We start from the raw sequence: 25,947 nt of genomic DNA, 5'->3' as shown, positions 1-25,947 counted from the left end.
CCTTGCACGGGGAGGGGTGATTGAGAGTGTTAAGTTGTGCAGCGAACAAAGCGCGGGGTGGGGGGGCACGACAGGGGGGTGTGAATAAAGGGGGTGTGCACGGTGGTTTGCACATGGGGGTGTGCACAAGGGGTGTGCACGGGGGGTTGTGCAAGGGGCGTGCGGGGTGTAGGGGGTGAGCACATGCTTGTGCGTGCACGTGCAGCTCCGTGTGCAGGGGTTGCACGCGCAGCCTCGTGCAGGCTGCTGCAGTGTGTGTGGGGGGGGCATGGTGCAGAGAGCGGTTGTGCACGGGGAGGGGCTGCGGGGGGGGAGATGCCCGGTGCGGGGGGTGCGGGTGTTCCCGGTCCAAGCCCTGCACGGCGCTGCGGGGATCCCGATGCCTCGTGACCGCCCTCCCCCCCCCCCCGCGGATTCCCCGCCCCCGCAGCGGAGCAGCCCGTTGCCATGGCAGCAGGATTGGGGAGGGGGGGAATCCCCGGAGGGGCGGGGCGGGGAATCCCTCCCCCTTCCCACCGCTCCCCAAGCACCCCCCGGGAACTCCTTTGCTAAGGGGGGCCCTGCAGTGTGTGTGGGGGTGTGTGCCTGTGGGGTTCCCTCATTAACCCCTTCCTGCACCGGGGGATCCCCCCCACATCCCCCCTTTACAATGGGGAGGGGGTGTCCCGATCTCACCACCAGCGGATTCCCCCCATTCATCCCTTCTTTGCAAGTAGGAAACCCCCAGCCTGCACTGGAGGGGTTCCCCTTCCCTTGCAATGGGGGATCCCTTCCCTGAATTGGGGGGGGCAGCCCCCCATTAACCCCGCCCCAGCAAAGCGGGGGGGGGTGCCACTGCATCGTGGGGTGGTCCCCTGTATCACGAGGAGGCTCCCCTATGTCACAGGGTGGGGGTTTCCCTCCCCCGGTGCTGCTATGGGGGCTCAGCCTCCAGCACCCCAAGGCAAGGGGGGGGGCCCTCTGTGCCGCAGCCCCCCCGGGGGGGCAGCACAGCGCTGCCGCAGTGCCAGGGAGGAGGAGGAGGAGGAGGGTGGGCTCTGCTGCACAAAGCCAGCGCTGCGCAGGAGCCGAAGGCCTCTGCGCCATGGGGGGAGCGGGTGAGGGCAAGGAGGGGGTACACTGCAGCCTGGGGGGGGTCGGGGGAAACACTTGTGTCCTTGGTTCAGCATTGAGGGGCTGGGGGGGGGGGGGTCACCTTCACTGCTGCAGCCGAGTCACACACACAAGCTGCAGGGGGGGAAGCACAAAGGGGGTTCCTCCCCCTCTCCCAAATCCCTAATCCAGGCAGGAATTAACTCCAGGACGATTTTCAGCCACCATTTAGGGGAGGAACATCCCCCCTCCCCCCCACCCCAGCTTTTCTTCCCTCAACAAGTTCAGAGGGTTTGGGATTTATTACTTTTAATGGGGTTCAAACACAACAAACTCCTCACAGAACGGGGCGGGGGGGGCACCGGGCACCTTCCTCCCTGCCTTTACCTGGGGGGGGGACACACACACCCCGGCCCAGCTGCCTCCTCAGCGGGGTGCAAGAGAGCCCCCAAACAGCCGCTGCTGCTCCTCAACCCACCCAAGTGCAAAAGCTGCCGCTGCCGCCCAGACTCCCGCATCGCTCAGGAGCGATCCTGTGCAGGGACAGGGGCCACCCCCTGCCCGGGATGAGCCCTGGTGGTGCCACACCACAGGAAGGAATGCCAGCGGGATGCTGAGCCAGCCCTGGGGGTGGCATTCCCTGGTTATCCACTCGGGTAAAGCACCAGCTGCAACAGGCACGGGTTTAGGTCATAGGAAGGCGTTTCATTCCTAAAGGAGACCAGAAGAGAAGTGAAAAGGGAAGAGAGGAAATCCCAGTGCTTGGTCATGGAGAGGGGCTCACCCATTTCTGCTGGAGCATTGGCACAGGCAGGTCTGTGCCCTCAGTGCAGCAGTGGCTGAGCTGACATTCCCGATCCCCTTCCCCAGGCTCCTGCCCGAGCCTGGGAGCAGGCAGGGGAAGCAGCGATGGGAGAAGCAGCAGCTTCCCTCCTTGAGGCAGCTCGTGGGTTGTGCAGGGTCACAGCCCCTCCGGGAGCTCCTGTCCCACCAGCAGCGTGTGAGGCTCTGGGCAAGGCCACCAGGGAGGTGACACGGAGGAGTGTGGCACCAGTGTTCTGCAGGGATTGCGCTGCGCTGCGGGACTTCTCCTCTTCCTCCTTGAAGATGGCAGGTTATTCTCTCTCTTCGCCCGTAACTCTTCACTGATGGAGCTTCTGCTCCCGTTGTGGTTCCTCCTCCCCATCTAACTCCAGTTGAGACCCAGAGGTGGCTGGCAGCAGGCAATGCCAACAGCAATCCCAGTCTGGAATCAACGTGGGGACATCCCAGCACCAAGATGACATGAGCAACAGCGGGGGGGTGCCTTCCTCATGGTGGTTGCAAGAAATACTCACCCTGCAGAGGATGAGCATGCGGCGCAGCCACAGCAGAGTTGGGGTGATGCAGTTTGGGTGAGGTCCAGCCTGGAAGTGGGTCCTGGGGGGTCCCCACCTTGGCAGGCAGCAGTGCTGAGGCTGCACCCTGGGAGCACTGAAGGGCTGGAAGCGAGTTAGTAGCTTGTTTTTGTTGTAAGACAAGTGGCTTTGGGGGACAGGAAGGTGGTGGTGGTGTGTCCTGGTCGTGCTGCACCAGCACGCCCGGGGGGACAGGACCATGCAGGGTCCTGAGCCGTGGCCTCGTGCTTATCTTAAATCCAAGAACAGACAGAAACTGGGGGTAGGGAAAGGGAAACAAAAGGAGAGGAGGTTCCTTGTGTCTCCTGTTCTCCTCGGAGCAGAGCCCTGGGGGCTCCAGCCCCCTGTCCGTGGCGGGGGTGATTGCTCAGCTCTAGTTCTACTTTTGGCTGTTGTAAGCCTTGTGCCGCTGGTTCATGGGGTTTTCTGGAGACTTCATCCACTCCTTCTTGAGGAGCTGCTTGAGCTGGGACAGGCGCATGTTGGGGTTCTCCTGCTTCAGGCGCGGCAGGTTGAGCTCCTCGAAGGCGGTGAAAGCGGCTTTCATCCGGCGCTCCGGGTGCCGATCCAGGTCATTGGCAACGCTGCCAGGAGGGAATTCAGAGGGAGCCACACGTCAGAGCCACCTCCAGCAGCACCACTGAACCCCTGTCAGCACAACCAAGTGCCTACAGAGTAACTCGGGTGATAAAGCAGGAAGTCCCATGATACTCCTCCCACCCACTTCAAATACTCTCCACAGAACAACAGGCCAAGGGACAGGTCCTGTTCTTGCTGTTGAGATAGGAAGTGACAAGCAGAGAATAAAGAGGAGCCAGTTCTGGAGGAGGATCCACAAGGATTTCTCCGAAGGGAAGCAACACCTTCAAAGGAGAGCACTGCTGTGATACAGCCACGTACCTGAGGACAGCAATGGCATCTTCAATCGTCCTGGCCTCCACTGATCCTTCCTCCAGCACCCTTCTGTTGATGTTCTCTTCCAAGGGGACCTCCAAGTGAGTCTTCTCCTTTTCCACTGCACAGACAGGGGGGAAAGGGAGAGCCACGAATGTCAAATCCAGCTTGTGCAACACCCTCACAAGGCTTTCCAAAGCACTCTGAGGAAACCCAGGCAGAGCTCAGTCCCAGCCCTCAGCAGCTCTCTTCCTCCACCTCAAGGTGACAGGAGGTTTCTTCTTCCCCCCACCTGAGCGTTAGACCCAGCAAAACATGCAGCACACAACAGCTACAGGCAGCTCTTGCCTTCCAAACACCTTGTCCTTCAGCAAGAGTGAAGGAAGGAAGAGCCCCCTTCCCACTCCCAGCCCCCTGTGGCCATCAGGGCCTTTCTGTGGTACCACCAAACCTGTTTCTGCATTCTCCTTCTGCTGCTGGTCTTTCCTGATTGTCTCCTCGATCTGGGCCCTGGTGACTTTGCCTGGAGTGACCTGCTTGGGTGACTTCCCCTTCAGCTTTGAGTCTTCCTCCTCCAGCAGGCGCTGCAGCTCCTTCTTGCGCTCCAGCTGCTCCAGGCGCCGCTTCTCCCGCTCTTCCTGAAGGGAGAAAGGACCCGCTCACCTCCACCCTTACACCTCCATAGGGGGGAGAGATCCAACTAGCAGGGTACCCCACTCGAGCAGGAACAGGCACCTCACTTCTGCAGCTAACGCGGCACTGACCTCCTCCTATCAGAGGGCATGTTGGCTGGTTCCCCCCCCTGAGACAGTGATAGCTTGCTCTTTTGGAATAATCATTCCCTGCCCTGTCTGCACCCACACACAGGCTCCCTGGGACGGCAGGACCGTGAAACACAACCCTGCTGACAACCACATGAAGTTCTCCACTTTAAGAGTGGTCAGAGGTTGAAAGTTCAGCAGTTGTTTGAGACAAGCCAGTCAAGAGGCTGAATTCACTCAGCTCTGGCTCAGGGCAGGCAGGGAGACCAAATCCAACAAGCAGTGCAGCTCCTGTGGGGATTTTCAAGTGCTCCACAAGGAGGTTAAGAGCCACTTTGCCCTCCAAGGCCCAGGGAAGAGGCTGACAAGACCATGCAACAGGCCCTTAAGGGCTTTCAGCACTTTGCCTTTGAGTTTTCCTCCTTCTCTCCCCTGCAGAAAAGAAAACAAGTGCAGTGTCACAGCCCGCAGAGCATTTCGTACCTCAGTTAGTTACATGGACACTTAATTCTGGCGCTCATCCATTATTCACTGGGATGGCTCAAGGAACTGATGGAGCATTAATGGAATGGGTTTACTCAAAGGCAGCAAACCCAGCCCAGCAGTAACACAACCCGCTGCCATCCATGGCCACGGAGCAGGAGCAGAATTATGCATGTTGGGGTAGGGCCCACTTGAGACACCTGAGCAAGGCTGGGCACCGAGACTCTATGAAACAAAAGAACCCCCGAAGGTGCTCCACAGCTCAAGAGCTTAAAGCAAGCCTCATAAAAACCAGAATCAAAGCCTACAAACGCTGAATCAAATCACCCCCTCAGGCTGCTGCTGTTTGCATCAAGGACCAGGCCTTTCAACGGGAAGGCAAGGAAAGGCTCACCCAGCAACGCTGGGAGCAGCTGGGGCTGGGATGGGAAAACAGCCTTTGGAGGGGTGGAGCCTTTATTGCAAGTGGCAGCCTTCAAAGTCTTGGTCATTCAGTGCTCGGTGCCTTGAGCCACAGCACCGGGCTGTGATTTCCAAGTGCAAACTCGCTTCTTTAAGCCACCAGCTCCAGCTTCCCCTGCCCAATGCTCTCCTGGGGGGCCTCTCCCTCTTCTAGTAAAGGCTGAGCAAACAAGTGTCCTCAGGCTGCCAGGTCAGGAGGGATTTTGGCCACTCCTGGAATAGGAAGGGTGCCACAAGAAGAAGGGGAAGGCTGCCTTTACCCTGCCTTTAAAATGGCTACACAGGGATATGCCTGAGCAAGAGCCACCAGGGTGCTTTGCCCACCTCACTCAGCACAGCTCCAGCTCCAGCTGGGATTTCCAGCTTGGCCACCAGCCTCTGGGGGCCTCTTTTTAGGCAGAGTGCAGAAACACTCCTCAAACTGGAGAGTTTAATGTGCCAAAACAGAAGGAGGGACCTAGAACTCACTGAAGGTCCAGCCATCGGATGGAATAAGCCATTTAATTAGACGTAAAGCACATGCAAGAGAAGCAGCACTGTGTATTCCAGGTACTGGTATCATGCCTGGAACACGAGCTAATGCAAATGTCCCAGCTCTGAAGCTCAGGGGTGATAAACAAGGTAACCCAGAGAAGGTGCTGGCACAGTGAGCACAGCAAGGCTGCAGGTGTGGCTGTACCTTCAATAATTCAGGAGCCACAGAAGGAGTGGATACATGAGCACTAAGGACCTAAGGGAAGGGAGCAAGCCAGTTCAGAACAGGAATGTTATTTATAGTTAGAAAAGATTCTCTTTTACCTATTTATTACACAAAGGGGCCTGTCCTCCATTGCAGCCAGCTCAGCACCATACAGCCCCCGCTGAGACACATCTGACAGAGCACAGATTCCAGGGTAATGCTCTGTTGCCATCTCCAAAGAGGACAGAGCCACTTGGCCAAGGGGAAAGAGGCACAAGTAGGGCACAGAGGCCTCCTCCTGGTCTGTGTGCTGCAGGGGACCTCCGGTGACTCCTCTCCTCCAGAGTGAGCTGCTCCCTGGCATCTACACCCTAGTTGCTATTTGCAGGCAGTAAATAAGTTGGCACCATTCCTCGTGTGTCACAAGACCTCTAAAATCTACACACTCAGGTTTCCCCTGTGGCCTCTCACATTCAGGTCTGCTCTGCACCACCTGCAGGGCTCCAAAGCAGCAGCTCTGAGCCTCCTGCTCCCCAAGCCCAAAGCCCCAGGGGCCTGAAGCTGTCAGCTTTGAAGAGACTTCTCAGGTTGGGCCAAACCAAACTAATCCTTTATGCATCGGCTTAAAAGTCCTGATGAAAGAGAGGTTTAGATTTGTCCCAGTGGAACATACCACAAAGCTATGAGAAAACTGGAAAGGATATGAATGATTTTCTGCCTCAACATTGCTGCACTTAGAGGGGGAAGATTCCTTTAGCTGGACACTTCTGTTCCCAAGGATTTGTGTGTTGAAATGGGAGTTCCCAGCCTTGCAGAGAACGGACAGGGCAATTCAGAAGAGCTTTAGCTAGGCAGAAAGAGAACAAGGTCCCACACATGGGGCTTTGGGAGCAAGTGGCCAACTGAAGCAGGAGCCTGGGGGAGGCTGGAGAGCACCCTGCTCCTTACAGGGCAGAAGGGAAAAGCAATGCAAAGAGATGATTCAGTCACAAAGTGCGTGGGGTATAACCGACCTGGAGCATGGCCAAGCGCTCAGCAGGCTCCCTGAGGCACTCCAGAGCTTTGAGCTGAGATCAGACACGCTCCTTCCACTGCCCCCAGCAAGCACCCAAGGGATACTGGAGCCTGAGAAAGTCAGTTCTGGGCTGTGAACCCCTCCCCACTACATCTCTGCCCCACGTTACTCATTTGAGCAATCAGAGTTCAGTATTGGGTACCCGGTACCACGAAGACGTCCTCCAAAGAGGGAAGAACAGTCGCTTGCCCTGTCTTGCATTTGATGTGAACAAGAGTGCTGCTCACAGCTGAGTAATTCCACACTGAATCAGAGGAGAGGAGGGGGAAGAGAAAGTCACCACTCACCCGCCTGCGCCACGGCTGCAAGCTGCAGCCCCACAGCCCCTGAGCACAGCTGAAGGGAAGGAGAAGGGCAGAAACCCCACACCAAGGGAGTCGCTGCTCCCTCCTGCACCCTTCCAGCACTACTCGCCCTGCACTGAACTGGAATCTTTCCCCAGATCCCGCACACACAAGGTCTTCTTGCTCCTGTATCACCCACACACTCTCCCTTCGCCATTCCCACTGAGTTTGGGAAGGAGATTGGGAATCTGACTGCGTCCCAGCCAGCGAGATCTTCCCATGTGTGCCCAAGGTCAGAGAGAAAAGAAGGTGTGATTGCTCCAGCAGATGGAATGACTTGTCACCCTTCCAAGCAGCTTCCCCAGGACACACACATGGACCCGTGGCTGTTCCACCACCAGACACACTTTAGGTGTCTCTGCACAGAGAAAACCCTGCTGGGATCAGGCTGCTGAGGAGCATGGTGCTGAGCTGGAGGATCTGACCCTGCACAGGAGGAGTGGGAAGGGCCAGGAAGGATGAACACGCCCAAATGCTGAAAGAAAAGCAGTTACCCAGGTTAAAATTCCAGCAAGGAAGATGTAGATCCTGTGCTTTCCAGCTGGAGCTCTGCAGGGAAGGTGCCAGAGGAGGAATCACACCTCACAGAGCTCGGATGCTCCTTTCTGCATCACAGAGCCAGCAAATGAGCATCATCCCCTGGTAGCAGGGCTCAGCTCCGGAGGCTGCTCTCAGAGCATGGGGTGGGGGGGGTGGCGTTTAAAGAGACCCCGAATGCAGGGTTTGGCCTCAGCACCCCCCAAAGGCTTCCACCCCTCCTGCCCGTTGGCAGTGCAGGGATCCTGGGGGCGCTGTTAGCGTGTTACCGCCATCGCCCGGAGAGCCGGGGAAGAGCTGGAAGAGGTGGGAAGAGCTGCTGGGAGCATCCTCCTCCACGCAGCACCATCCCCTCCCCGGGGGCGATCGCTGAGCCCCTGCTGCAGCACATGGCCGCGGCCGGCAGCGCTATTCCCATGCCAGCAGCGCTATTCCCATGCCAGCACCACCCGCAAGGCAGTTACTCCTCCAGGGAAGCCTGACTCCTGTGAACAGTTTGGTTTCTACCCTCTCTAGGATGGGGATGGAAAATCATTTACAATCCGAGCCACACACCCTGTCCCTGCAATGGGGCACAGGCGGCTTCTTCCGTTCTCCATGGGGATATTCCAGCTGGATGGCACTGGAGAAGCAGCTGAGGAAGGTTTCACCCATCATTCATGTGTTGGCCACTTGCTCAGCCACACAAAGGCCCAGCTTAGGCAGGAAGAGCTCCTGTGCAGGTGCAATTGACATGGAGCCTTCCTGGCAGGAGAACTTCCTGTATCCAAGCAGAGAATTCCACCTCTGTGAGGGATTTGGGGGAAGCCAACACACTGAAGCAGTGCTCAGGTGAAATTCAGACAGAAGAGACCAGGGCTCTGCTGATGCAGGGAGAGGGATGGATGATGTCCCGAGTGCAAAGTGCCTCACTGGCTTCTCTAAAGCCCAGTCTGGGGGCTCTGGGATGGAATTGGTTTTCCAGTTAGCAATTCCAGCTCCTGACACAGGCCCCCTCTCCAGCCTCCACACTCCTGCCCTGCAGGAGGCTGCTTTGGAAGCCCAGTCCAACAGGTCACTGTTGGCCAAGTCTTAAGGAGAGCAATAAGAACTCTTTGTTCCAGGAAGTAATTAGGCAGCATTCCAGGATTGGGATGGGGAAGAGCACAGAGGACTCTGAATGCCAAACCTCAAGACACACATTAGGGGTGAACTCATGGGGTCACAGGGACACGCTGGCCTCCTGCTGCCCAGCCACTGTGTTTGCACCAACACAGCGAGCTCAGGCAGCCCCAGCTCAGAGCAGCACAAAGCCAGGAACCCCCAAAACCCCACTTCTGTGGCCAGTGGAAGCCCTGTCTGTGTAAGGGGAAAGGAACCACTTCATAAGAGGCAGCAAAGTCATCACCAACAGTTTGTTTCCACCCACCCAGAAGGTAGGTTTGTCTATCATTGGTATGGGACATGAAACCCCAAAGAAGCCAGGAAAGAACATGGAAGTGTTCTGTTATGGAACATGGAGGCTAAGAGGGGGAGCAAGCTGGTAAGAGCAAACTGGAGAGAACCCTTTAAGAGATGTGTCCTGATGTAACACCAAGTGAGGGATGAGAACAAAAAGCTTGGGAACCCTTAACCCTGCTGATTTCTTCTTCCTTCTAGAAGAATCAAAGACCAGTTAAGAAAGGAAAAGAAAACCAAACTAAAGAACTGCTTGCTCAAGAATCAAGCCCCGGCAGAGTTCCTCATCTTTGCCTGAGTTCAGTTTTAAAGTCATTCCAACAATACAGCTTTTTTCCTGCTTCCCTTGGGAAACTCTAAGATCCACCACATTTTGGAATTACACAGCAGAGCTTACACTTACTCCCACACTTGGCTTGTTTTAGCTCCCAGAGGAGCCACTAGTTCCAGCTCTTCTACCCAAAACTAAGCTGAGGACAATATGTGGGGACAGCAGAGGAGAAGCAACCCCTTCTAAGCAAGCCTGGAGCTCCCCTTCTCCCTGACCAGCCATTCACCTTCCTCTGTTCCTTCCTCATCACGTGTTTGTCTTCATCCTTCCAGTAGGCATCTTCCAGCTCCTGCTGCCGTTTGGCATCAGCTGCTGCCTTTGCCTCAGCCTTCCTTGCGCGGGCAGCAGCCGACTTGGTGTTTTCCCCTTGGAACTTCTTGGGCATCACTCAAGGTGATCTGCAGAGGAGAGGAAAGGGTTCAGATCCTTGCCCTAGAGAGGATCTCGGGTTCATTGTCATCCCAGGAAGCAGGAACTGCTGGAAGTCACACTAAGAAACTCCCCTGATTGCCTCACACTGTTTGGAGATCCCGGGCAAGCTCCCAGCTCATCCAGGAGGAATTCTGCTCACTCCATCCAGATCGTCAGCAGAAGACAGTCCCTCCTGCCTATTTATTGTGCTGCAACACGACAAACTGAGCTGGAGGAGGCAGCACGGACTCTGTATCACACCCTCTGCCTGCCTGCACACACACAGCCCCGCGGCCCTGTCCCGTGGCCACCTCCCCTGTGTCAGCGGGGGAGGAAGAGTCCAACAGGAGCCTCAAAATCAACCAGGCACCAGGAAAGGGCCTTTCCAGGACGCTGCCCGTGCAGACACTGCGCTGCGCATCCTAAATCTTCACTTGCAATGGCAGAGAACGATCTGCTAAACAAGAAGCCGCAGAGGAGCGCTCCGGGCAGGGCTGGCAGCTCCAGCCTCAAGCGTTTAAGAGCCGGGCCTGGATTAAATCTTTGTTCCCCCCCGCTCCTGCTCTGACCCTCCCTGAAGGGCACGGGCCGCAGCACCCCCGGCCCTGCCCGCTGCGCCCCGCCCGGCTGCCTTTGTTGGGGACACGGACACACCTCCCTCCCTCCCGGCCCCCCAACGCCGCGCCCCTCCCGCCGCGCCCCTCCGGCCCTTCCCCTCAGCGCCGCCCCGAGCCCTCCCTCGGGGCTCTCCCCGACCTTCCCCCTCCCGTCCCGGCCCCGCTCCTCAGCGCCGCTTCCCCCCGCACCCCGGCCCTGCCCGGCCCCGAGGCCCGGCCCCGCTCCTACCCAGGCCCCGCCGCTCCGGCCGTCGCGCGTGTTGCGCGTCACCGCCTCGCGCCGCTCCCGCGGGAGGGGAGGGGCGGGGAGGGACGAGCGGCGCTGGCGGCTCGTTAGGGAGAAGGAGGGGCGCATCCCGCCGCCGCCATCTTTGCTGAGGGCACGGTCCGTTCTTGCCCACGCTACAGCGCCAGGCCCGGCGGCGGCACGGGCCGGGCGGCACGGGCCGGGCGGCACGGGCCGGGTGGCACGGGCCGAGCGGCAGCGCGCAAGGCGCGGCGTGAAGGAGGGGAGAGCTCCCGCTCTTTTACCGCTACCGCCGCCGCCCCTGCCCGGCACAAAGATGGCGGCGCGACGGAGCGGCTCTCGCGGCGGCGGCGGGCGGGCCTTGGCAGGGTGCGGTCAATGGGCATGGGGGCGGGGCTTGGCGAGACGGGCTGACGCAACACGGGCGGGGCTTAGCAGGGCGCGGCCAATTGTTATCGGCGTGGGGCGGGGCTTAGCAGAGCAGGGCCCGTCCCCCATTGCCTCTCCATTGCTCCCCATTGCCCCCCATGGCCCCTCATTGCTCCCATTGTCCCCCATTGTCCCCCAGTGCCCCATTGTCCCCCATTGCCCTGCATTGCCTCCTATTGCCCCCATTGTCTCCCATTGCCCCCCACTGCCCCATCGTCCCGCATTGCCCCCCTGCTGCCCCCCATTGCTCCCACTGTCCCCCATTGTCCCCCACTGCCCCGCATTGCCCCCCACTACCCTCCATTGCTTCCATTGTCCCCCATTACCTCCTATTGCCCCCATGGCCCCCATTGCCCCCCACTGCTCCCACTGTCCCCCCATCTCCATAGAGGCAGCAGCTGTGCCCTGGTCCCCTGCAGCCCCCCAAGGATGGGCTCCTCTGGAAACAGCTCCTTCTTTATTGGAGACTTCATCCTGTGTCCTCCCAGCCTGGTGACCCCCCCGCCCCACACCCTACACATGGGTCTCCTGCAGCAGGAGGTCAGTGGCGGTGCTGGGCCCGGGGCGGGGGGTGCTGCCATCCCCCTCCGGTAGCACCTGGGGGGCTTCAGCCTTGCCCAGGGGCTCTTCCCCCGGGGTCTTGTCACCCGTGGGGGCCACCAACGACGTCTGCTTCATGATGTCCCACCATAGCACGCCCGGGGGCAGCCGTGTCCGCTTGCTCAGCCCTGCCGGAAAGGGGGTGCCATAGGGATGGGCTGTGAGGGGGGAGGAAACATGGGCCCCCACCCCGGTGCTGGGTCATATCCCTGCCTGGCTCCCAGCCTCACCTGGCACGGAGCTGAGCAGGAGCCCGGCCACCACTGTGGTGAGGGTCCCCAGCGCCCCATAGTACAGGTAGGAGATGGCATAGAAGTCACCCACGATGGCTGGGCTGCGAGGGGGTGGCAGAGGCAGCCATGTGACACCACAGAGAGCGGGGACAGGAGTGTGATGTCACAAGGAACAACACAGTGTGACGTCACAGAGAACAGCGACAGCCACGTGACGTCACAAGGAACAAAGCGGTGTGATGTCACAAGGAAACCAGGGTGACATCACAGCGAGCAGGGAAAGTGTGGTGACATCACAAGTGTGACATCACAGGAAGCCCCCCCCTCCGGCCCCTCCCTCACCGTGCCGGCGCCGGCGGTTCCTCGCGGGGGGGGCAGCGGTCCCAGCAGCACGGTGCGGTTGGCGCCGGTGGTGCGGTTGTAGAGGGAACAGAGGGCTCCGGAGGCCGGCAGCACCCCCATGGTGGCAGCGCTGGGGGGGTACAGGGTGCCCCCCGCGGCCACCCACAAGGAGAGGGCCAGGCCGATGGCCAGGCCCCCCAGCACGCCCTGCGCAGAGCAGCGAGGTCCGCACGGCCCGGGGGGGCAGCGGGACCCTTGGAACCCTCCAACCACCACCCCCCCCCCCCAGGACTCACAGCTGTGGAGCACATGGGCAGGAACATGCCCAGGATGAAGGCGCCCAGCAGTGGGCCGCTGATCACCCCCATGACGGTGAAAGAGCCCTGGAAGGGGGGTGAGAGCTCAGCTGCACCGCCCTGGCTGGAGGGTGGTGAGGAGGAGGAGAAGGAGAAGGAGAAGGAGGAGGAGGAGGAAGAAGAGGAGGAGAAAGAGGAAGAGGAGAAGGAAGAGAAAGAGGAGGAGGAGGAGAGGAGAATGAGGAGAGGAGAACAAGGAGGATGAGGAGGAAGAAAAGGAGGAAGAGGAAGAGGAGAAAGAAGAGGTAGAGGAGGAGGATGAGGAGAAGGAGCAGGAGGAGGTAGAAGAGGAGGAGAAGAAGGAAGAGGAAAAGAAAGAGAAGGAGGAGGAGGAAGAGGAAGAAAAGGAGGAAGAGGAGAAGGAGAATGAGGAGGGTGAGAAGAAGGAGGAGGAGGAAAAGGAAGAAGAGAAGAAGAAGGAGGACGATGATGAGGAGGACGGGGAGGAGGAGGAGGGTGCTTGGCTGTGCCCCAGGCCCCGGCTGGCTCCAGGGCTCTCGGGCAGCCGGTGGCGCGTGGCCGGGGCAGGGGGGGTCTCAGCTGGACGTGGTTCTGCTCCGCGGGGCTCACCTGCAGCACACCCCCCCCCAGCAGCGAGGCCAGAGCGGCCACCGTGATGCATGAGGTGCCGTAGATGAGCGCTGTGGGGAGAGGGGACGGCTCAGCACCGCTGGCACGGCACAGCATGGCATGGCATGGCACAGCATGGCATGGCATGGAATGGCCCAGCATGGCATTGCGTAGCATGGCAGTATGGCATGGCACAGCTTGGCACCATGGCATGGCACTATGGCACAGCACAAACCAGTGCGGAGCAGCACAGGGGAGGGGTAGCATGGCGTGGCATGGGATGAGGTAGCATGGCACCGTGGTGTACACCATGGTATGGCACAGAGCAGTGCGGTGCAGCACAGGACAGGGGTGGCACAGCTCGGCATGGCACGGTTCCCGTGCCCACTCACACAGCCCTTTGGAGATGAGGGTCAGCCGCTGCGGTGCCAGCGCGGGCAGCCTGGGCTTGATGAGGTCCTCGACAGTGACGGCGGCCATGGCGTTGATGCTGGTGGAGGCCGTGCTGCGGTGCGGGCAGCGCTCAGCCCCGGCAGCCAGCGGGAGTCCCCTCCCACGGGCAGCTTTGGGGTCCCCTTGGGGCGAGGGGTGCCCCATCCTCACCTCAGGGTCCCGCTGTAGGCACAGGCTAGGAACAGCCCTGGCACCCCTGGGGATGTCTTGAAGATGTCAAGCACCAGGTAGGGCATGTACTATGGGGGAAGAGGCTGCATTGGAAGAGCAGGACCCCGGGTCCATCCCTTTCACCCTTCCACCTCGCTGCCCTCCATCTGCAGCTCGAGAGGGCACAGCTGGTACCTGGTCAGGGGCCGAGATGTAGCCGGCGAGGAGGGGATCGCAGTCCTTGTAGAGTGCAAACATCACAAGGCCACAGGCCACTGCACTGGAGACGATGCAGAAGAGCCCCACTTGATTGACCAGCAGCGCCCTGCAAGCATGGGGAGGGAGAAACCCCACTGAGAGGGGCCCTCTGTAGGCATGTGGGGTCCATCCAGGGGTGCATGGGCCATATAGGGATGCAGGGCCATGCAGGGGTGCAGGGCCATACAGTCACACAAGGGCAATGCAGGGGTGCAGGGTCCGTGCAGGGTCTGTGCAGGGTCCGTGCAAGGTCCGTGCAAGGTCCGTGCAGGGTTGTCGGGTCCACACAAGGGTATAAGGTTCATGCAGGGGTCCATGCAGGGCTGCAGGGTCCGTGTAGGGTTGCAGGGTCCACACAAGGGTATAAGGTTCATGCAGGGTCCATGCAGGGCTGCAGGGGCCATACAGGGATGCAGGCACTGTGCTCCCTGAGGGGACAGGCTGGATGCAGCCATTGTGGCCGTTGCAGCCATTGCAGCCATCACCCCCACCCAGAGCAGCCCCTTGCCCCCATGCGCCATCCCATGCAGAGCAGGATCCAGCTCATCCCTGCATCCCCATGGACTCACATCCTGGCCTCTCTCTCGGTCCTGCAGGCCACGTAGCGCTGGACCTGAGCCTGGTTGACACCATACATGGAGAGCCAGACCAGCGTGCCCCCCACCAGGAAGGTCCACACCGTGTACCGGCTCCGCGGGTCCGGGTTGAAGCTGGGCACCGGGATTTGGGGTGAGCTGGGGCTGGCATTGACACCCCCCTCCGGCACCCCACGGGCTGGGGGGGACTTACTCAGCCAGGTTCACCCTGGAGCCATTGGCAGCAATGGCCAGCACCATGGTGGGGCCCCCCACCAGCAGTACCCCCCGGATGATGATGGCGAGGAAGCCGGAGAGCATCACGAAGACCTGGAAGACGTCTGTCCAGATGACAGCCTTCATCCCACCCTGCACCAGACAGAGCCATAGTGAGCACCAGGCCCCCCACGGCCCCCCAGGACCCCCCGCTCCCTCCCTCACTATGGTGGTGTAGAAGGTGCAGATGACTCCGGTGGAGAGCAGGGATGCCCAGATGTCCAGACCGGTCACTGGTGGAGAAGAGAAGGTGCTGAGCAGAGCCCTGGGGGGCAAAGACAGGGCTGAGATGTCCCCAGTGCAGGGATGGGGACATGATGGGGATCGCACCTTGGTTAAGGATCAGGGCCGGGGCATAGATGACGATCCCTGTGTACAGCATCTGCGGGAAGAGGGGGGTCAGCACCGCATGCCACCGGCACTGTGGGGATGGGGATGGAGCGTGACGGCGCTGGGAAAACACTGAGGTTTTCATTCCAAACACGGCTCCCTCCAGGATCTATTTGCTTTGAGCCACAGAAAACACGAGCTTGGGAATGTGGAAGCTTCCCAGGGGGCTCGGGGCAGTGCCAGAGCAGCCGGATCCAAGCCCCCGCCGCGTGCCATGGCCCCACTGTCCCCATCCCACCTGCGCACCGCGGACACGCACCGTGGCCATCACGTACTGCAGGGTCCCGCAGAGCCGCACGCTCCTGCTGAACCGCCGCTCCAGGTACTGGGGACAAGGAGAAGGGAGAGCGGTGGGTCCATCTCGGGGGCTGGATGCATCCCTCTGCCCCTCCACCTTGCCCATGCCCACCTCATAGGTGCTGGTGAGCCCCAAGCGGTAGAAGACGGGCAGGAAGAGCTTCGTGGTGAGCAGCGTGTTGAGGAGCTGCCCCACGCACATCCAGAGGAACTTGGCTCCGTAGCGGTGCGCCTCGGCTGGCACCCCCAGAACTTGGATGGCTGACATGAAGCTGGCGGAGAGTGAGAGCCCCACAGGCAGCGCTGACATGCGCCGGCCCCCCGTGAAGAAATCCTCTGATGTCTTCTGGCCGCCCCTGGCGAGGCCGTGGAACAGCCCGATCCCGGTGGACACCAGCAGCATCAGTGCGAACACCCCGTAGTCCCAGAGGCTGAAGGTGAGACGCTCTGGCACCCACTGCTCCAGGCTCTCTGCCGGCGCCAGCGTGGCAGCTGCAGGGGGAGAGACCCCAGCCAGGGACACGGCACAGGGACACAGCACGGGGACACGGCACACACGGCTGAGGTACACGGCACAGGGGCACAGCACAGGGACAGGGCACAGGGACACAGCACAGGGACACAGCACACACAGATAGGACAGGCCAGAGCGGCACTGGTGCATCCGAGGGTGGTGAAACTGGAGGGGGAGAAAACTCCATGTAGTTATTGACCAACATTCAGAAAGGACCAAGCAGGGAGTGAAGAGCATGTTTGCCACCCTTTCCCGTCCCATCCCACCCTGTCCGCATCCCAGGTCAGGACTGTGCTGAGCAGCTGGGCGGGTGTTTGGCTGCAGAGCCTGAATTCCTGAGCTCAGCACGGGAATTGTCCTGGATACCTCCTGGTTCGGAGCATGCACGAGAGGAGAACAGCAGCGCCTGGTCCAGCAGCTCCGGAGTGCTCCTGGCACTGGCCCTATGGCTCGAGCACCCGAAGGACACAGAGGCACAAGCAGGGAGCAGCAGAGCTGCCGGAGCCGGGTTATCTCCAGCCCCAGGGGACAAAACAAACCCAAGCTAAACCTTTACCCAGAGCAAGGCCCCGGATCCGCGGCACCTGGGAGGGAGCGGGCGCTGCCGGGGGGGCCCGGTGGGTCGCTGCTGCGGTGTCTGCGGTGGTGGCGAGGGGCCGGTCGCGCCTCGGGCTCCTGCAGCCGCGGGGTGGGCACCAGGGGCAGGTTCAGGCCGTCGGGGAGGGACCCTCGGAGCCGTCAGGGGCCGCGTATATAACCCCTTCCCTCCCGTGCACCCCGGTTAACTCCTGGCACCCCCTATCGCAGCCACTGAGCCCGGGGGAGTGCAGGGATGGATCCGGTTGATGGGATACGTGGCGCCGAGCGTGGAGCCGGTCCGGCTTCCTCATTCCCTGGTACAAACGCTGCTTTGTCCTGCCCGGCATCTGGACGGGTTTGTCCCACAGGGATTTCCCCACTTTGGCCTGAGCCCTGGGGATGAGCCTGGGGCTGGGACCGGGCATGAGCCCCAGTGTGGGAACAGAGCCACCACAGGGCATCACTGAGCACTGAGGCGGAGGAGAGTCCCTGATCCCCGGGATTTGACCCCACCTGGTGGACTTGTCCCCAACCCCTGTCCCCAGGGACCCCTTTTCCTGCCTCGCCCTGGCTTTGCCTCCTTGCCGAGCTGGTTAGAGCAGCAGAAAGGGGAAAAACAACAAGTGGTGACTGCTGGGCCTGGCCACATCCGTCAGCGGGTATGTGCGATGCCACATGGCACTGGGAGCAGGCACGCACCAGCCCCATGGTGACCCCAAAGGCATGACAGCACCAGCAGCATCATGGGGCTGGGCTGACCGGGCCACAGCCAGGGCAAAGGGGCTGAGCCCATCTCAGTGGGGCTGAGTGGGGCAGGGAGGGTCCCAGCAATGGGGTGCAGTGGGGGGGCAGGAAGCATCCAGCCCCTTGCCCTGCACAGTGGGGTGGGACAGGAAGGGGCCCTGGCAGAGCATTGCCCACCCCTGCAGAACCCACAGCACCGGAGGCTGCTGCAGGACCAGCAAGGAGCTGGCTCCATTGGGGTGCCCAGCGGGGTGCCCAGCACCCAGTGGGGTGCCCCACTCCCTGCCCCCTCACCCCCTAGCTGGTGCCTGCACCATGGGGTGGCTCCTTTCCACCCCTCACCCCAAACCACCCTCCCTTGCCAGGAAGCCGCCTGCGAGGAGGCTGCGGGCAGGAAGGAAGTCACCGAGGGGAGTTTTGACTCTCTCCTCACTTGCAGGCTCCGAGCAGCCACTTACACAGCCCCGGAACCCCGACCCAGGACCCTGACCAGGACCCCGACCCCAGAACCCCAACCCAGGAGCCCTGATCCAGCAGCACAGCCCGGACCCGGACCCATTCCCCAGGGCCGGAGCAGTCGGGAGCAGGTACCACACCAGGACAGGGGGCTTCGTGAGATCCATCCAGCCCAGCTGAGCACAGGCATGGAGCCGAGTCCTCCCTGCCCATTCCTGGGACCGATTCGGGGCATGGGAACACAGACAGTGGCTGGGGGTGGTGGGTTTATCCCCATGCCTGCAGAACAGGCTGCGTGCCTCAGTTTCCCCTTCATCCTCCCCAGGATAGGCTGACCCCAGCCCTGGAGATGCTGCAGCTCAGTGGTGGGGTTTGATCCCAGGGAGGATGCTAAGGGAAATTGATGGGGAAGGGGATTGGGGTCACAGCTGAGCTCCCCCTGTCCTTGCAGTCCCCACCATGGCCCCGCTGGGTGAGGAGACGCCCCTGATCGGGGAGCGCTCCTGCAGCCTCTCCTCCACCGAGACAGGCACCCTCCAAGTGTACCTGTACCACCGGGTGCCCCCTGGCGCTGCTGGCATCCTCACCTTCACCTTTGGCGAGTACACGGCCGAGGAGCTCTGTGTCTGCGCTGCCAAAGCCTGTGGTGAGCATCGGCCCTGCTGCTGTGGGTACTGGCCGTGCCCATCGGCCCCAGTGCCATGGGTACCGGACATGCCCATCCTCCGGGGGGGTCACGGCACCGTTCCTGTCCCCAGGCGTGCTGCCCGTGTGCCACTCGCTCTTCGCCCTGGCCACTGAGGACCTGAGCTGCTGGTTCCCTCCCAACCACCTCTTCACCATCGATGAGTCCTGCAGCCAGGTCGTGGTATACAGGATCAGGTACAATCCCAGCCCAGCTCCCTGGGGAGTCTCCGATGGTGAATAGGGGTTGTGCGGTGTGGGAGATGTGATGCTGAGGCCTCCTCTGCTCTCCCCATCAGGTTCTTCTTCCCCAGCTGGTGTGGGCTGGGGCAGTCCCACCGTTTCCAGCTGCTGAACGACCGGACCAGCCCTGTCCTGGACTACCCTGTCATTGATTACCTTTTTGCCCAGGTGAGCCCTTCCAGGCTGGCATCTTTGTCCCCAACACCAGGGACCGCAGGTGAGGTCCCGTGTGGCTTCTCGGGGGTGTGATATGTGTTAACCTCAGTGCAGAGATGCCCTTCACTGCCCAGGGCCATGCCACCCTCCTCCTCCTCCTCCAGCACCCACCACAATGCCTGTGGGATGTGGGTCTTCCTACCCAGCTCGGCTGGAGCATCCCACACTGGGCTTGGGGCACCCCAGGTTGCTGCAATGGGGGCCACAGTGTACCCTGGGGGCGTGCATGCCCCAGGACAGAGCCAGCTCCTGGGCAGCAGCAGGAAACCAGAGCCTGGAGCAGGATGTGACTGGGGTACATCAAGTGTAGGGCACTGGGGGCTGGCACAGGGACCCTCCTCAGCTCCTTGCCCTCCCCAGTCCCGCAGTGACTTCATCAGCGGCCGCATGGCTGTGGCACTGAGCCTGCCCCGGCAGGAGGAGTGCCTGGGCCTGGCTGTGCTGGACATGCTGCGCATCGCCAAGGAGAAGCACCAGAGCCCCGACGAGGTCTTCAGCCACATCAGGTGAGCTGGGGGCTGTGGGGACAGCCCAGCACCCATGGGGATAGCCTGGAACCCATGGGGACAGGCCAGTACCCATGAGGACAGCCTGGAACCCATGGGGACAGCCCGGAACCCATGGGGACAGCCCGGCACCCACCACTGCCTAACCACCCCATCCCTGCAGCTACAAGTCCTGCATCCCAGCGCCGCTGCGGTGTCAGATCCAGCAGCACAGCTTCCTCACCCGCAAGCGCATCCGGCACCGCTTCAGCAAATCCCTGCAGAAGCTCGGGAGCTGCCAGCCTGACGGGCGCTGCCTGAAGCTCAAGTACCTGCTGGACCTGGAGCGGCTGCAGCGGCGCTGGGCCGAGGAGAGCTTCCGTGTGCGCGCTCCCAGCTCCTCCACCGACATCACCATCCATGTGGCCGGTGAAAGCGGCGTCTCCTGGAGCTGCGGCAGCTCCGAGGTGAGGGTGGGAGCTGCGCCTGGGGGTGGGATGAAGGTGGGAATGTGGAGCCAGCGCTGATTGTGTCCCTCAGACCCGACAGCACTTCTGCGACTTCCCCGACATTGCCGACATCAGCATCAAGCAGGCGAGTGGGGACGGGGGCGCTGTGGAGAACCGCGTTGTCACCCTCACCAAGACAGACAACCGGGTGCTGGTGAGCTGGGAGTGGGGTCTGGGGGACCCCCCATGGGGCAGGGGCCGGGAGTCGCGTGGGGCTGACCCCATCCTGGCTGCAGGAGATGGAGTTCCCCTCGCTGCGGGACGCACGCTCCTTTGTGGCCCTCATCGACGGCTACTACCGCCTGACGACTGATGCCCACCACTTCTTCTGCAAAGAGGTGGCTCCTCCCCGGCTCCTGGAGGACCTGGAGAACCAGTGCCACGGGCCCATCAGGTGGGTGCCAGGACCCCCCCTTTGTTAACGCTAACCCATGGGTGATGGAGTGGGGGGGGGGAAGAAATCATGGGTTGGAGGCACTGGTCCCCATCCTGCTCACTGCTGGGTGATGCTGGGGCCATCGCAGTGCCATGGTGGAGGGTTGAGCAATGGGGGGGTCCATTTGCAGCTCCGAGTTTGCTGTGAACAAGCTGAAGGGGGCCGGGAGCCGCCCGGGGCTATTCCTGCTGCGCCGCAGCCCGCAGGACTTCGACAGCCTCCTGCTGACCGTGTGCACCGAGGTGAGACCGGCACCGGCACTGGCGGGACCTGCGGTGGCTGCTGCAGGACTCCGGGGGCTGCCAGGGGTCCCTGCACCGCTGAGCCCGGCTCTCCCCCCACAGACCCGCTCCGGCAGGGACTACAAGCGCTGCCTGATCCGCAGGGACAAGGACGGGAGCTGGGGGCTCTTGGGGGTGCCACGGCGGTTCTGCAGCCTGCGGGAGCTGCTGGGCACCTACAGGCGCTGCGGGCTGCAGGCGGAGGGTGCCCCCATGCGCCTGGCTGCCTGCTGCCCCCCCCAGCCCAGAGGTGACTGGGGAGGGGACGGGGCGTGATGTCACTGCACAGGTTGTGTGATGTCACAGGATGGGTCATGTGACATCACAGGATGGGTTGTGTGATGTCATGTGGCTGTGTGTCACCACTGTGGCATCACAGAGCAGGCTATGTGACGTCATCAAATGACATCACAGAGTGAGGTTGGATGGCGTCACAGAGCAGCCTGCGTCATCGTAGAGCTGGCTGTGTGACATGACAGGGCAGGCTGCATGACATCACGGAGCCTCATAGAGTGGGGCTGTGTGACGGCAGAAGATGGGCTGTGTGACATCATGGGGCGGGCTGTGACGTCACAGGGTGGGCTGTGACGTCACAGGGCGGACTGTGTGAGGTCACAGCATGTCACAGCCATTCCCCCCCCAGACAAGTCAAACCTGCTGATCGTGCGGAGCGGCTGCCCCCAGCCCCCCGGCTCCCCCTGCACCCCCCGCCGCAGCCTCAACCAGATGATGTTCCACAAGATCGACCCCCAGAGCCTCACACGGGTACGGGGGAGGGGGGACATGGGGCACTGGTGGGACGGGGCACACGGGCAGGGACCTGCTGTTGCACCAGCGTCCCCCCACCCCCGCAGGGCGAGAGCCTGGGGCAGGGCTCCTTCACCCACATCTACAAGGGCATCAAGCAGGACCAAGGGGAGGATGGGTGCTACCAGACCACGGTGGTGCTCAAGGTGATGGATGGCAGCCACCAGAACTGCTCTGAGGTGAGGCAGCAGCAGCCCCAGCGCCCAGCACTGGCAGGGGTCCCCATGGCCCCCCCTGAGCTGGCCTCTCCCCCATTCAGTCCTTCCTGGAGGCCGCCAGCATCATGAGCCAGCTCTCCCACAAACATCTGGTCCTGCTGCATGGCGTCAGCCTCGGGAAGGACAGTGAGTGCCAGGGTGATGCATAGGAGCCATGGGATGTGGATGTGCTGGACCTGCCCATGCTGTCCCCCCACCAGGTATCATGGTGCAGGAATACGTCAGGTATGGACCGCTGGATCTCTACCTGAAGAAGAATCAAGGCGAGGCCAAGGTGACGACAAGCTGGAAGTTGCAGGTGGCCAAGCAGCTGGCGTATGCCCTCAACTACCTGGTGAGCTGCATCCACATGTCCTGCAGCTCCTGTGGGCCAGCTCCCCATAGCTCTCCCATGTCCTCATCCCACGGTTCTCCCATGCCCTTATCCCATGGCTCCCATGCATCCATATCCCATAGCCCCCATGCACCCACATCCCACATCTCCCATGCATCCATGTCCAATAGCTCCCATGCACCCACATCCCACAGCACCCATGCATCCATGTCCCATAGCCCCCATGCCTCCACATCCCACAGCTCCCATGCATCCATGTCCCACAGCACCCATACATCCCTGCCCCATAGTCCCCATGCATCCACATCCCACAGCACCCATGCATCTGTGCCCAAAATCTCCCATGCATCCGTGTCCAGCATCTCCTATGCATCCATGTCCTGCAGCTCCAGCACATCCATGTCACATGACTCATGCATCTGCATTCTTCAGCATCTGTGCAGCTATGTCCCATGGGTCCCACACATCCATGTGCACCCACATCCCCACAGTTCCCACACATCCCCATTGGTTCACCCTGGCTGGACCAGCTCAGTCCTGTGCACGGGGCTGCCCCATGGACTGAGCTGCACTGATGTTGCTGGTCCCTTTCTCCTCCCCAGGAGGACAAGAAAATCACCCACGGCAACATCTCAGCTAAGAAGGTGCTGCTGACGCGGGAGGGGGATGTGGCCAGTGGCAGCCCCCCCTTCATCAAACTCAATGACCCTGGAGTCAGCGTCACCATCCTGGCCAAGGACAGTAAGTGCCGGGGCTGGGGGTGCCAGGGCCCCCCCGGTGGGTGCTGAGCAGGGCCCCTGTCCCCAGTGTTGGTGGAGCGCATCCCGTGGCTGGCCCCTGAGTGCCTCCAGGACCCCAAAAGCCTGGCGCTGCCTGCAGACAAGTGGAGCTTTGGGGCGACCCTCTGGGAGATCTTCAGTGGTGGGAATATGCCTGTGAGCCTGCTGGAGCCCCAGAAGGTGAGGATGCCCCGTCCCTGCATCCCGACCCTCCTGCCCCATCCCGCTGCATCCTGAACCTCCTGCCCCATCCTGCTGTGCCTGAGCTCTGCTCACTCACCCACTGCCCGTCCCACCCTGGGATTTCTCTGCCGGAAGAGGATCTGGTCACCCCAGAGAAGGGGCATCACTGGGGGCAGTAGGCATCCCTGGCACCCATGGCACCTAGAGCTGGGGTCTTGCAGGGCTCCCCCGCAACCTCAGTGTGTGTCGAGGTGTTTGTGGGCCCAGTGCTGCAGGGACTAGCAGTAACCAAGCCCCAGCCTGACATCCTTCACCCTTTGAGTGACCACAGAGCCATGGAATGGTTTGGGTTGGAAAGGACCTTAAGACCATCTAGTTCATGGGCGGCGTGAGGGGTTTGTGCAGCCCACTGAAGGGCTGTTTGGGGGGGGCACAGGGCCGAGCAGCCCATAACGAGCCTGAGCCTCATCTTCCCCGCTGCAGAAGCTGGACTTCTATGCGAGTGGCCTCCAGCTCCCTGCACCCAAGTGGACAGAGCTGGCCACGCTCATCGTGCAGTGCATGGACTATGAGCCCTGGCGCCGGCCCTGCTTCCGCGCCCTCATCCGCGACCTCAACAGCCTCATCACCTCTGGTGAGCCCATGACATGGCGATGGGGGGGACAGGCTTTGGACCCCCCTGGGGCCCTCACACCTGCCTCTCCCAGACTATGAGCTGCTCTCGGACCTGTCCCCTGCTGATGTGGCACTGCGGGACAGCTTCTGGGGGTGCGAGCCCCTCGCCATGTGCCAGGACCCCGCATGCTTTGAGGAGCGGCACCTCAAGTACATCTCACTGCTGGGCAAGGTGAGCGGGGGCAGAGGGAGCCCCAAAATCAGGGCATGAGTTGCACCCCTCCACACACTTCCTTACCTGTGTGTGGGGCATGAAACATCCTCTGCCCACGCGGGGATGCTTTGCCCTGTAAAGCTGAGTAGTTTGTGCCCTGTGTGGGATATGGGGGGCACTGGGAAGATGATGGGGACCCCCATCATCAAGGAACCCCAGCATCTCACATCCCCACCAGGGTAACTTTGGGAGCGTGGAGCTGTGCCGCTATGACCCGCTGGGCGACAGCACGGGCGAGCTGGTGGCTGTGAAGAAGCTGCAGCAGGATTCAGCCAAGGAGCTGAGGGACTTTGAGAGGGAAATCCAGATCCTGCACTCACTGCAGCACGACTTCATTGTCCAGTACCGGGGGGTCTGCTACAGCCGGGGTGAGAGCATAGGGCAGGGAGAGGGCAGGGAATAGGCAGGGATGCTCTGCCTGCATCCCAGCTGGAGGGTGATGGATGTGGGTGCAGGATGCCGCAGGCTGCGGCTGGTGATGGAATACCTGCCCAACGGCTGCCTGCGGGACTACCTGCAGAAGAACCAGCCCCGCCTGGCCCACAGGACCCTGCTCCTCTACGCCTGGCAGATCTGCAAGGTGGGACCATGGGGACCAAAGCAGTTCCCGCTCTGCCCTGTGGGGTGGGGACAGATGGGGATGGAGGCGTTGTGGTCCCTGGGGATGCTGTGAGTGGCTGCATCCTGGGCAGGGCATGGAGTACCTGGGTGCGCAGCGCTGTGTGCACCGGGACCTGGCCAGCAGGAACATCCTGGTGGAGAGTGAGACCCATGTCAAGATCGGGGACTTTGGGCTGGCCAAGCTGCTGCCGCAGGACAAGGACTATTACGTGGTGCGGGAGCCCGGCCAGAGTCCCGTCTTCTGGTGAGGTGCCATGGGAGGGATGTTGTGGTGCTGGTCTCACGGGAGCCAGTGCTCAGCATCCTCCCCATGGCAGGTACGCGCCCGAGTCCCTGTCGGACAATGTCTTCTCTCGAGCATCTGACATTTGGAGCTTCGGGGTCCTCCTCTACGAGCTCTTCACCTACAGCAACAAGATCAGGAGCCCCTCGGAGGTGAGACCCTGACCCTGGACCTGTTCCCTTTGGTATAAGCCCTGTGCCGATGGGCATCCCTGTGCGCGCAGGAGTTCCTCCGCATGATGGGCACTGAGAAGACAACGCAGATCATCTGCCACTTGCTGGAGCTCCTCAAGGACAACCGGCGCCTCCCGGCACCATGCGGCTGCCCTGGGGAGGTGAGAGCCCTGCCCCTGCTGGTGGGGACCCGGGGCGGGGCCACCGTGCCCCCCTGATGGCACAATCCCTTGTGTCCTCCCCCAGGTCTACACACTGATGCTGAGCTGCTGGGCCTTCAACCCCGGCGCCAGACCCACCTTTGGGGAGCTGGTCCCAAAGATCGAGGCGCTGCGGGATGGACGGAGCAAAGCCTGTGGGTAGTGACCACGGTTTCCCCCATCCCTTCCCAGCAACAGGCACACAGTGTGGGGATGCTTCACTTGGCTTTACCAGATACAGGGACATGGTCCCCATCACCCTCCCCATGTAATGCCACTCTGGTTCCCCCTTTTCCCCCTCTTCTGACTGTCGCTGCCTCCACCACGGTGGGACTTTGGGTTCTAGTAAAGTTTGGTTTGTTTGTTCTCCATCCAGTTCCTCAGGGCTCCTCTGGTCACGGGAGGGCAGATTTGGGGTGAAACCAGGCAGAAATGGGGCTGGGGGCAGGACGATGGCACTCAGCAGTACCCAGGGTGGGAGCTGGAGCTCAGCATCACACTGGCCTCATGGTGAAGAGAGGGGTCCCCTCTTGCGGTCCTGGGTGCCCGGGTTTGCTGTGAGCAGCCCTGACCCTCAGAGATAGAGCCCCAGGACAGGGGTCCCCTGGGCAGCACAC

At 61.4% G+C, this 25,947-nt stretch overlaps 3 protein-coding genes across 7 annotated transcripts; 1 reads left to right on the top strand and 2 right to left on the bottom strand.

The window, feature by feature from the left end:
- Positions 1–1,384: 1,384 nt before the first annotated feature.
- On the bottom strand, positions 1,385–10,830 carry CCDC124 (coiled-coil domain containing 124). 3 transcript variants are annotated; one of them, XM_030509579.1, is made up of 5 exons: positions 10,750–10,830; positions 9,719–9,890; positions 3,835–4,021; positions 3,390–3,504; positions 1,385–3,073 (listed from the first exon to the last, which is right to left on the bottom strand). In XM_030509579.1, exons 2-5 carry the CDS (start codon positions 9,875–9,877, stop codon positions 2,869–2,871), a joined length of 666 nt encoding a protein of 221 aa, XP_030365439.1. In that variant the 5' UTR covers positions 9,878–9,890; positions 10,750–10,830; the 3' UTR covers positions 1,385–2,868. The 3 variants fall into 3 exon arrangements, with proteins under 3 accessions (XP_030365439.1, XP_030365441.1, XP_030365440.1); XM_030509581.1 differs by lacking the exon at positions 10,750–10,830 and adding an exon at positions 10,009–10,555; XM_030509580.1 differs by lacking the exon at positions 10,750–10,830 and adding an exon at positions 9,996–10,432.
- Positions 10,831–11,636: 806 nt separating this feature from the next.
- SLC5A5 (solute carrier family 5 member 5) lies at positions 11,637–16,588 on the bottom strand. 3 transcript variants are annotated; one of them, XR_003994744.1, is made up of 15 exons: positions 16,577–16,588; positions 15,809–16,375; positions 15,659–15,724; positions 15,340–15,391; positions 15,175–15,242; positions 14,948–15,102; positions 14,728–14,868; positions 14,096–14,225; positions 13,901–13,989; positions 13,690–13,802; positions 13,298–13,368; positions 12,668–12,754; positions 12,372–12,578; positions 12,027–12,130; positions 11,637–11,924 (listed from the first exon to the last, which is right to left on the bottom strand). XR_003994744.1 is itself a non-coding variant. In XM_030509404.1 (14 exons), exons 1-14 carry the CDS (start codon positions 16,358–16,360, stop codon positions 11,710–11,712), a joined length of 2,049 nt encoding a protein of 682 aa, XP_030365264.1. In that variant the 5' UTR covers positions 16,361–16,413; the 3' UTR covers positions 11,676–11,709. The 3 variants fall into 3 exon arrangements, 1 of the variants encoding a protein (XP_030365264.1); XR_003994743.1 differs by lacking the exon at positions 16,577–16,588 and having other exon boundaries at positions 15,809–16,413; XM_030509404.1 differs by lacking the exon at positions 16,577–16,588 and having other exon boundaries at positions 11,676–11,924; positions 12,027–12,151; positions 12,394–12,578; positions 15,809–16,413.
- A 1,401-nt stretch (positions 16,589–17,989) lies between these two features.
- On the top strand, positions 17,990–25,701 carry JAK3 (Janus kinase 3). The gene is made up of 24 exons (XM_030509611.1): positions 17,990–18,120; positions 18,441–18,635; positions 18,748–18,871; positions 18,973–19,084; positions 19,493–19,638; positions 19,802–20,084; positions 20,158–20,280; positions 20,363–20,520; positions 20,693–20,804; positions 20,907–21,093; positions 21,487–21,608; positions 21,698–21,829; positions 21,910–21,994; positions 22,069–22,202; positions 22,805–22,943; positions 23,010–23,161; positions 23,648–23,798; positions 23,872–24,011; positions 24,232–24,421; positions 24,509–24,633; positions 24,746–24,918; positions 24,992–25,109; positions 25,181–25,291; positions 25,377–25,701. Exons 2-24 carry the CDS (start codon positions 18,449–18,451, stop codon positions 25,491–25,493), a joined length of 3,321 nt encoding a protein of 1,106 aa, XP_030365471.1. The 5' UTR covers positions 17,990–18,120; positions 18,441–18,448; the 3' UTR covers positions 25,494–25,701.
- Positions 25,702–25,947: the final 246 nt, after the last annotated feature.

This window comes from Strigops habroptila, chromosome 20 (assembly GCF_004027225.2).
Source record: "Strigops habroptila isolate Jane chromosome 20, bStrHab1.2.pri, whole genome shotgun sequence".
In the NCBI taxonomy this organism is placed as follows: domain Eukaryota; kingdom Metazoa; phylum Chordata; class Aves; order Psittaciformes; family Psittacidae; genus Strigops; species Strigops habroptila.
The sequence above is the reverse complement of the archived record's forward strand: the minus strand, read 5'-3'. Positions and strand labels throughout refer to the sequence as shown.

Excerpts from the sequence above, each read along its gene's own strand:
- SLC5A5 (XM_030509404.1), bottom strand. The coding sequence starts at position 16,360 with ATGCACCAGTGCCGCTCTGGCCTGTCCTATCTGTGTGTGCTGTGTCCC. Across the intron at positions 15,725-15,808 it reads GGCTCACCAGCACCTATGAG|TACCTGGAGCGGCGGTTCAG; the intron begins GTGGGCATGGGC and ends CCTTGTCCCCAG. Across the intron at positions 14,869-14,947 it reads TCCAGGGTGAACCTGGCTGA|CTTCAACCCGGACCCGCGGA; the intron begins GTAAGTCCCCCC and ends CCCGGTGCCCAG.
- CCDC124 (XM_030509579.1), bottom strand. The coding sequence starts at position 9,877 with ATGCCCAAGAAGTTCCAAGGGGAAAACACCAAGTCGGCTGCTGCCCGC. Across the intron at positions 4,022-9,718 it reads TGAGGAAGGAACAGAGGAAG|GAAGAGCGGGAGAAGCGGCG; the intron begins GTGAATGGCTGG and ends TTCTCCCTTCAG. Across the intron at positions 3,074-3,389 it reads GATGCCATTGCTGTCCTCAG|CGTTGCCAATGACCTGGATC; the intron begins GTACGTGGCTGT and ends CCCTCCTGGCAG.
- JAK3 (XM_030509611.1), top strand. The coding sequence starts at position 18,449 with ATGGCCCCGCTGGGTGAGGAGACGCCCCTGATCGGGGAGCGCTCCTGC. Across the intron at positions 18,636-18,747 it reads CTGCGCTGCCAAAGCCTGTG|GCGTGCTGCCCGTGTGCCAC; the intron begins GTGAGCATCGGC and ends TCCTGTCCCCAG. Across the intron at positions 24,634-24,745 it reads ACGCCTGGCAGATCTGCAAG|GGCATGGAGTACCTGGGTGC; the intron begins GTGGGACCATGG and ends CATCCTGGGCAG.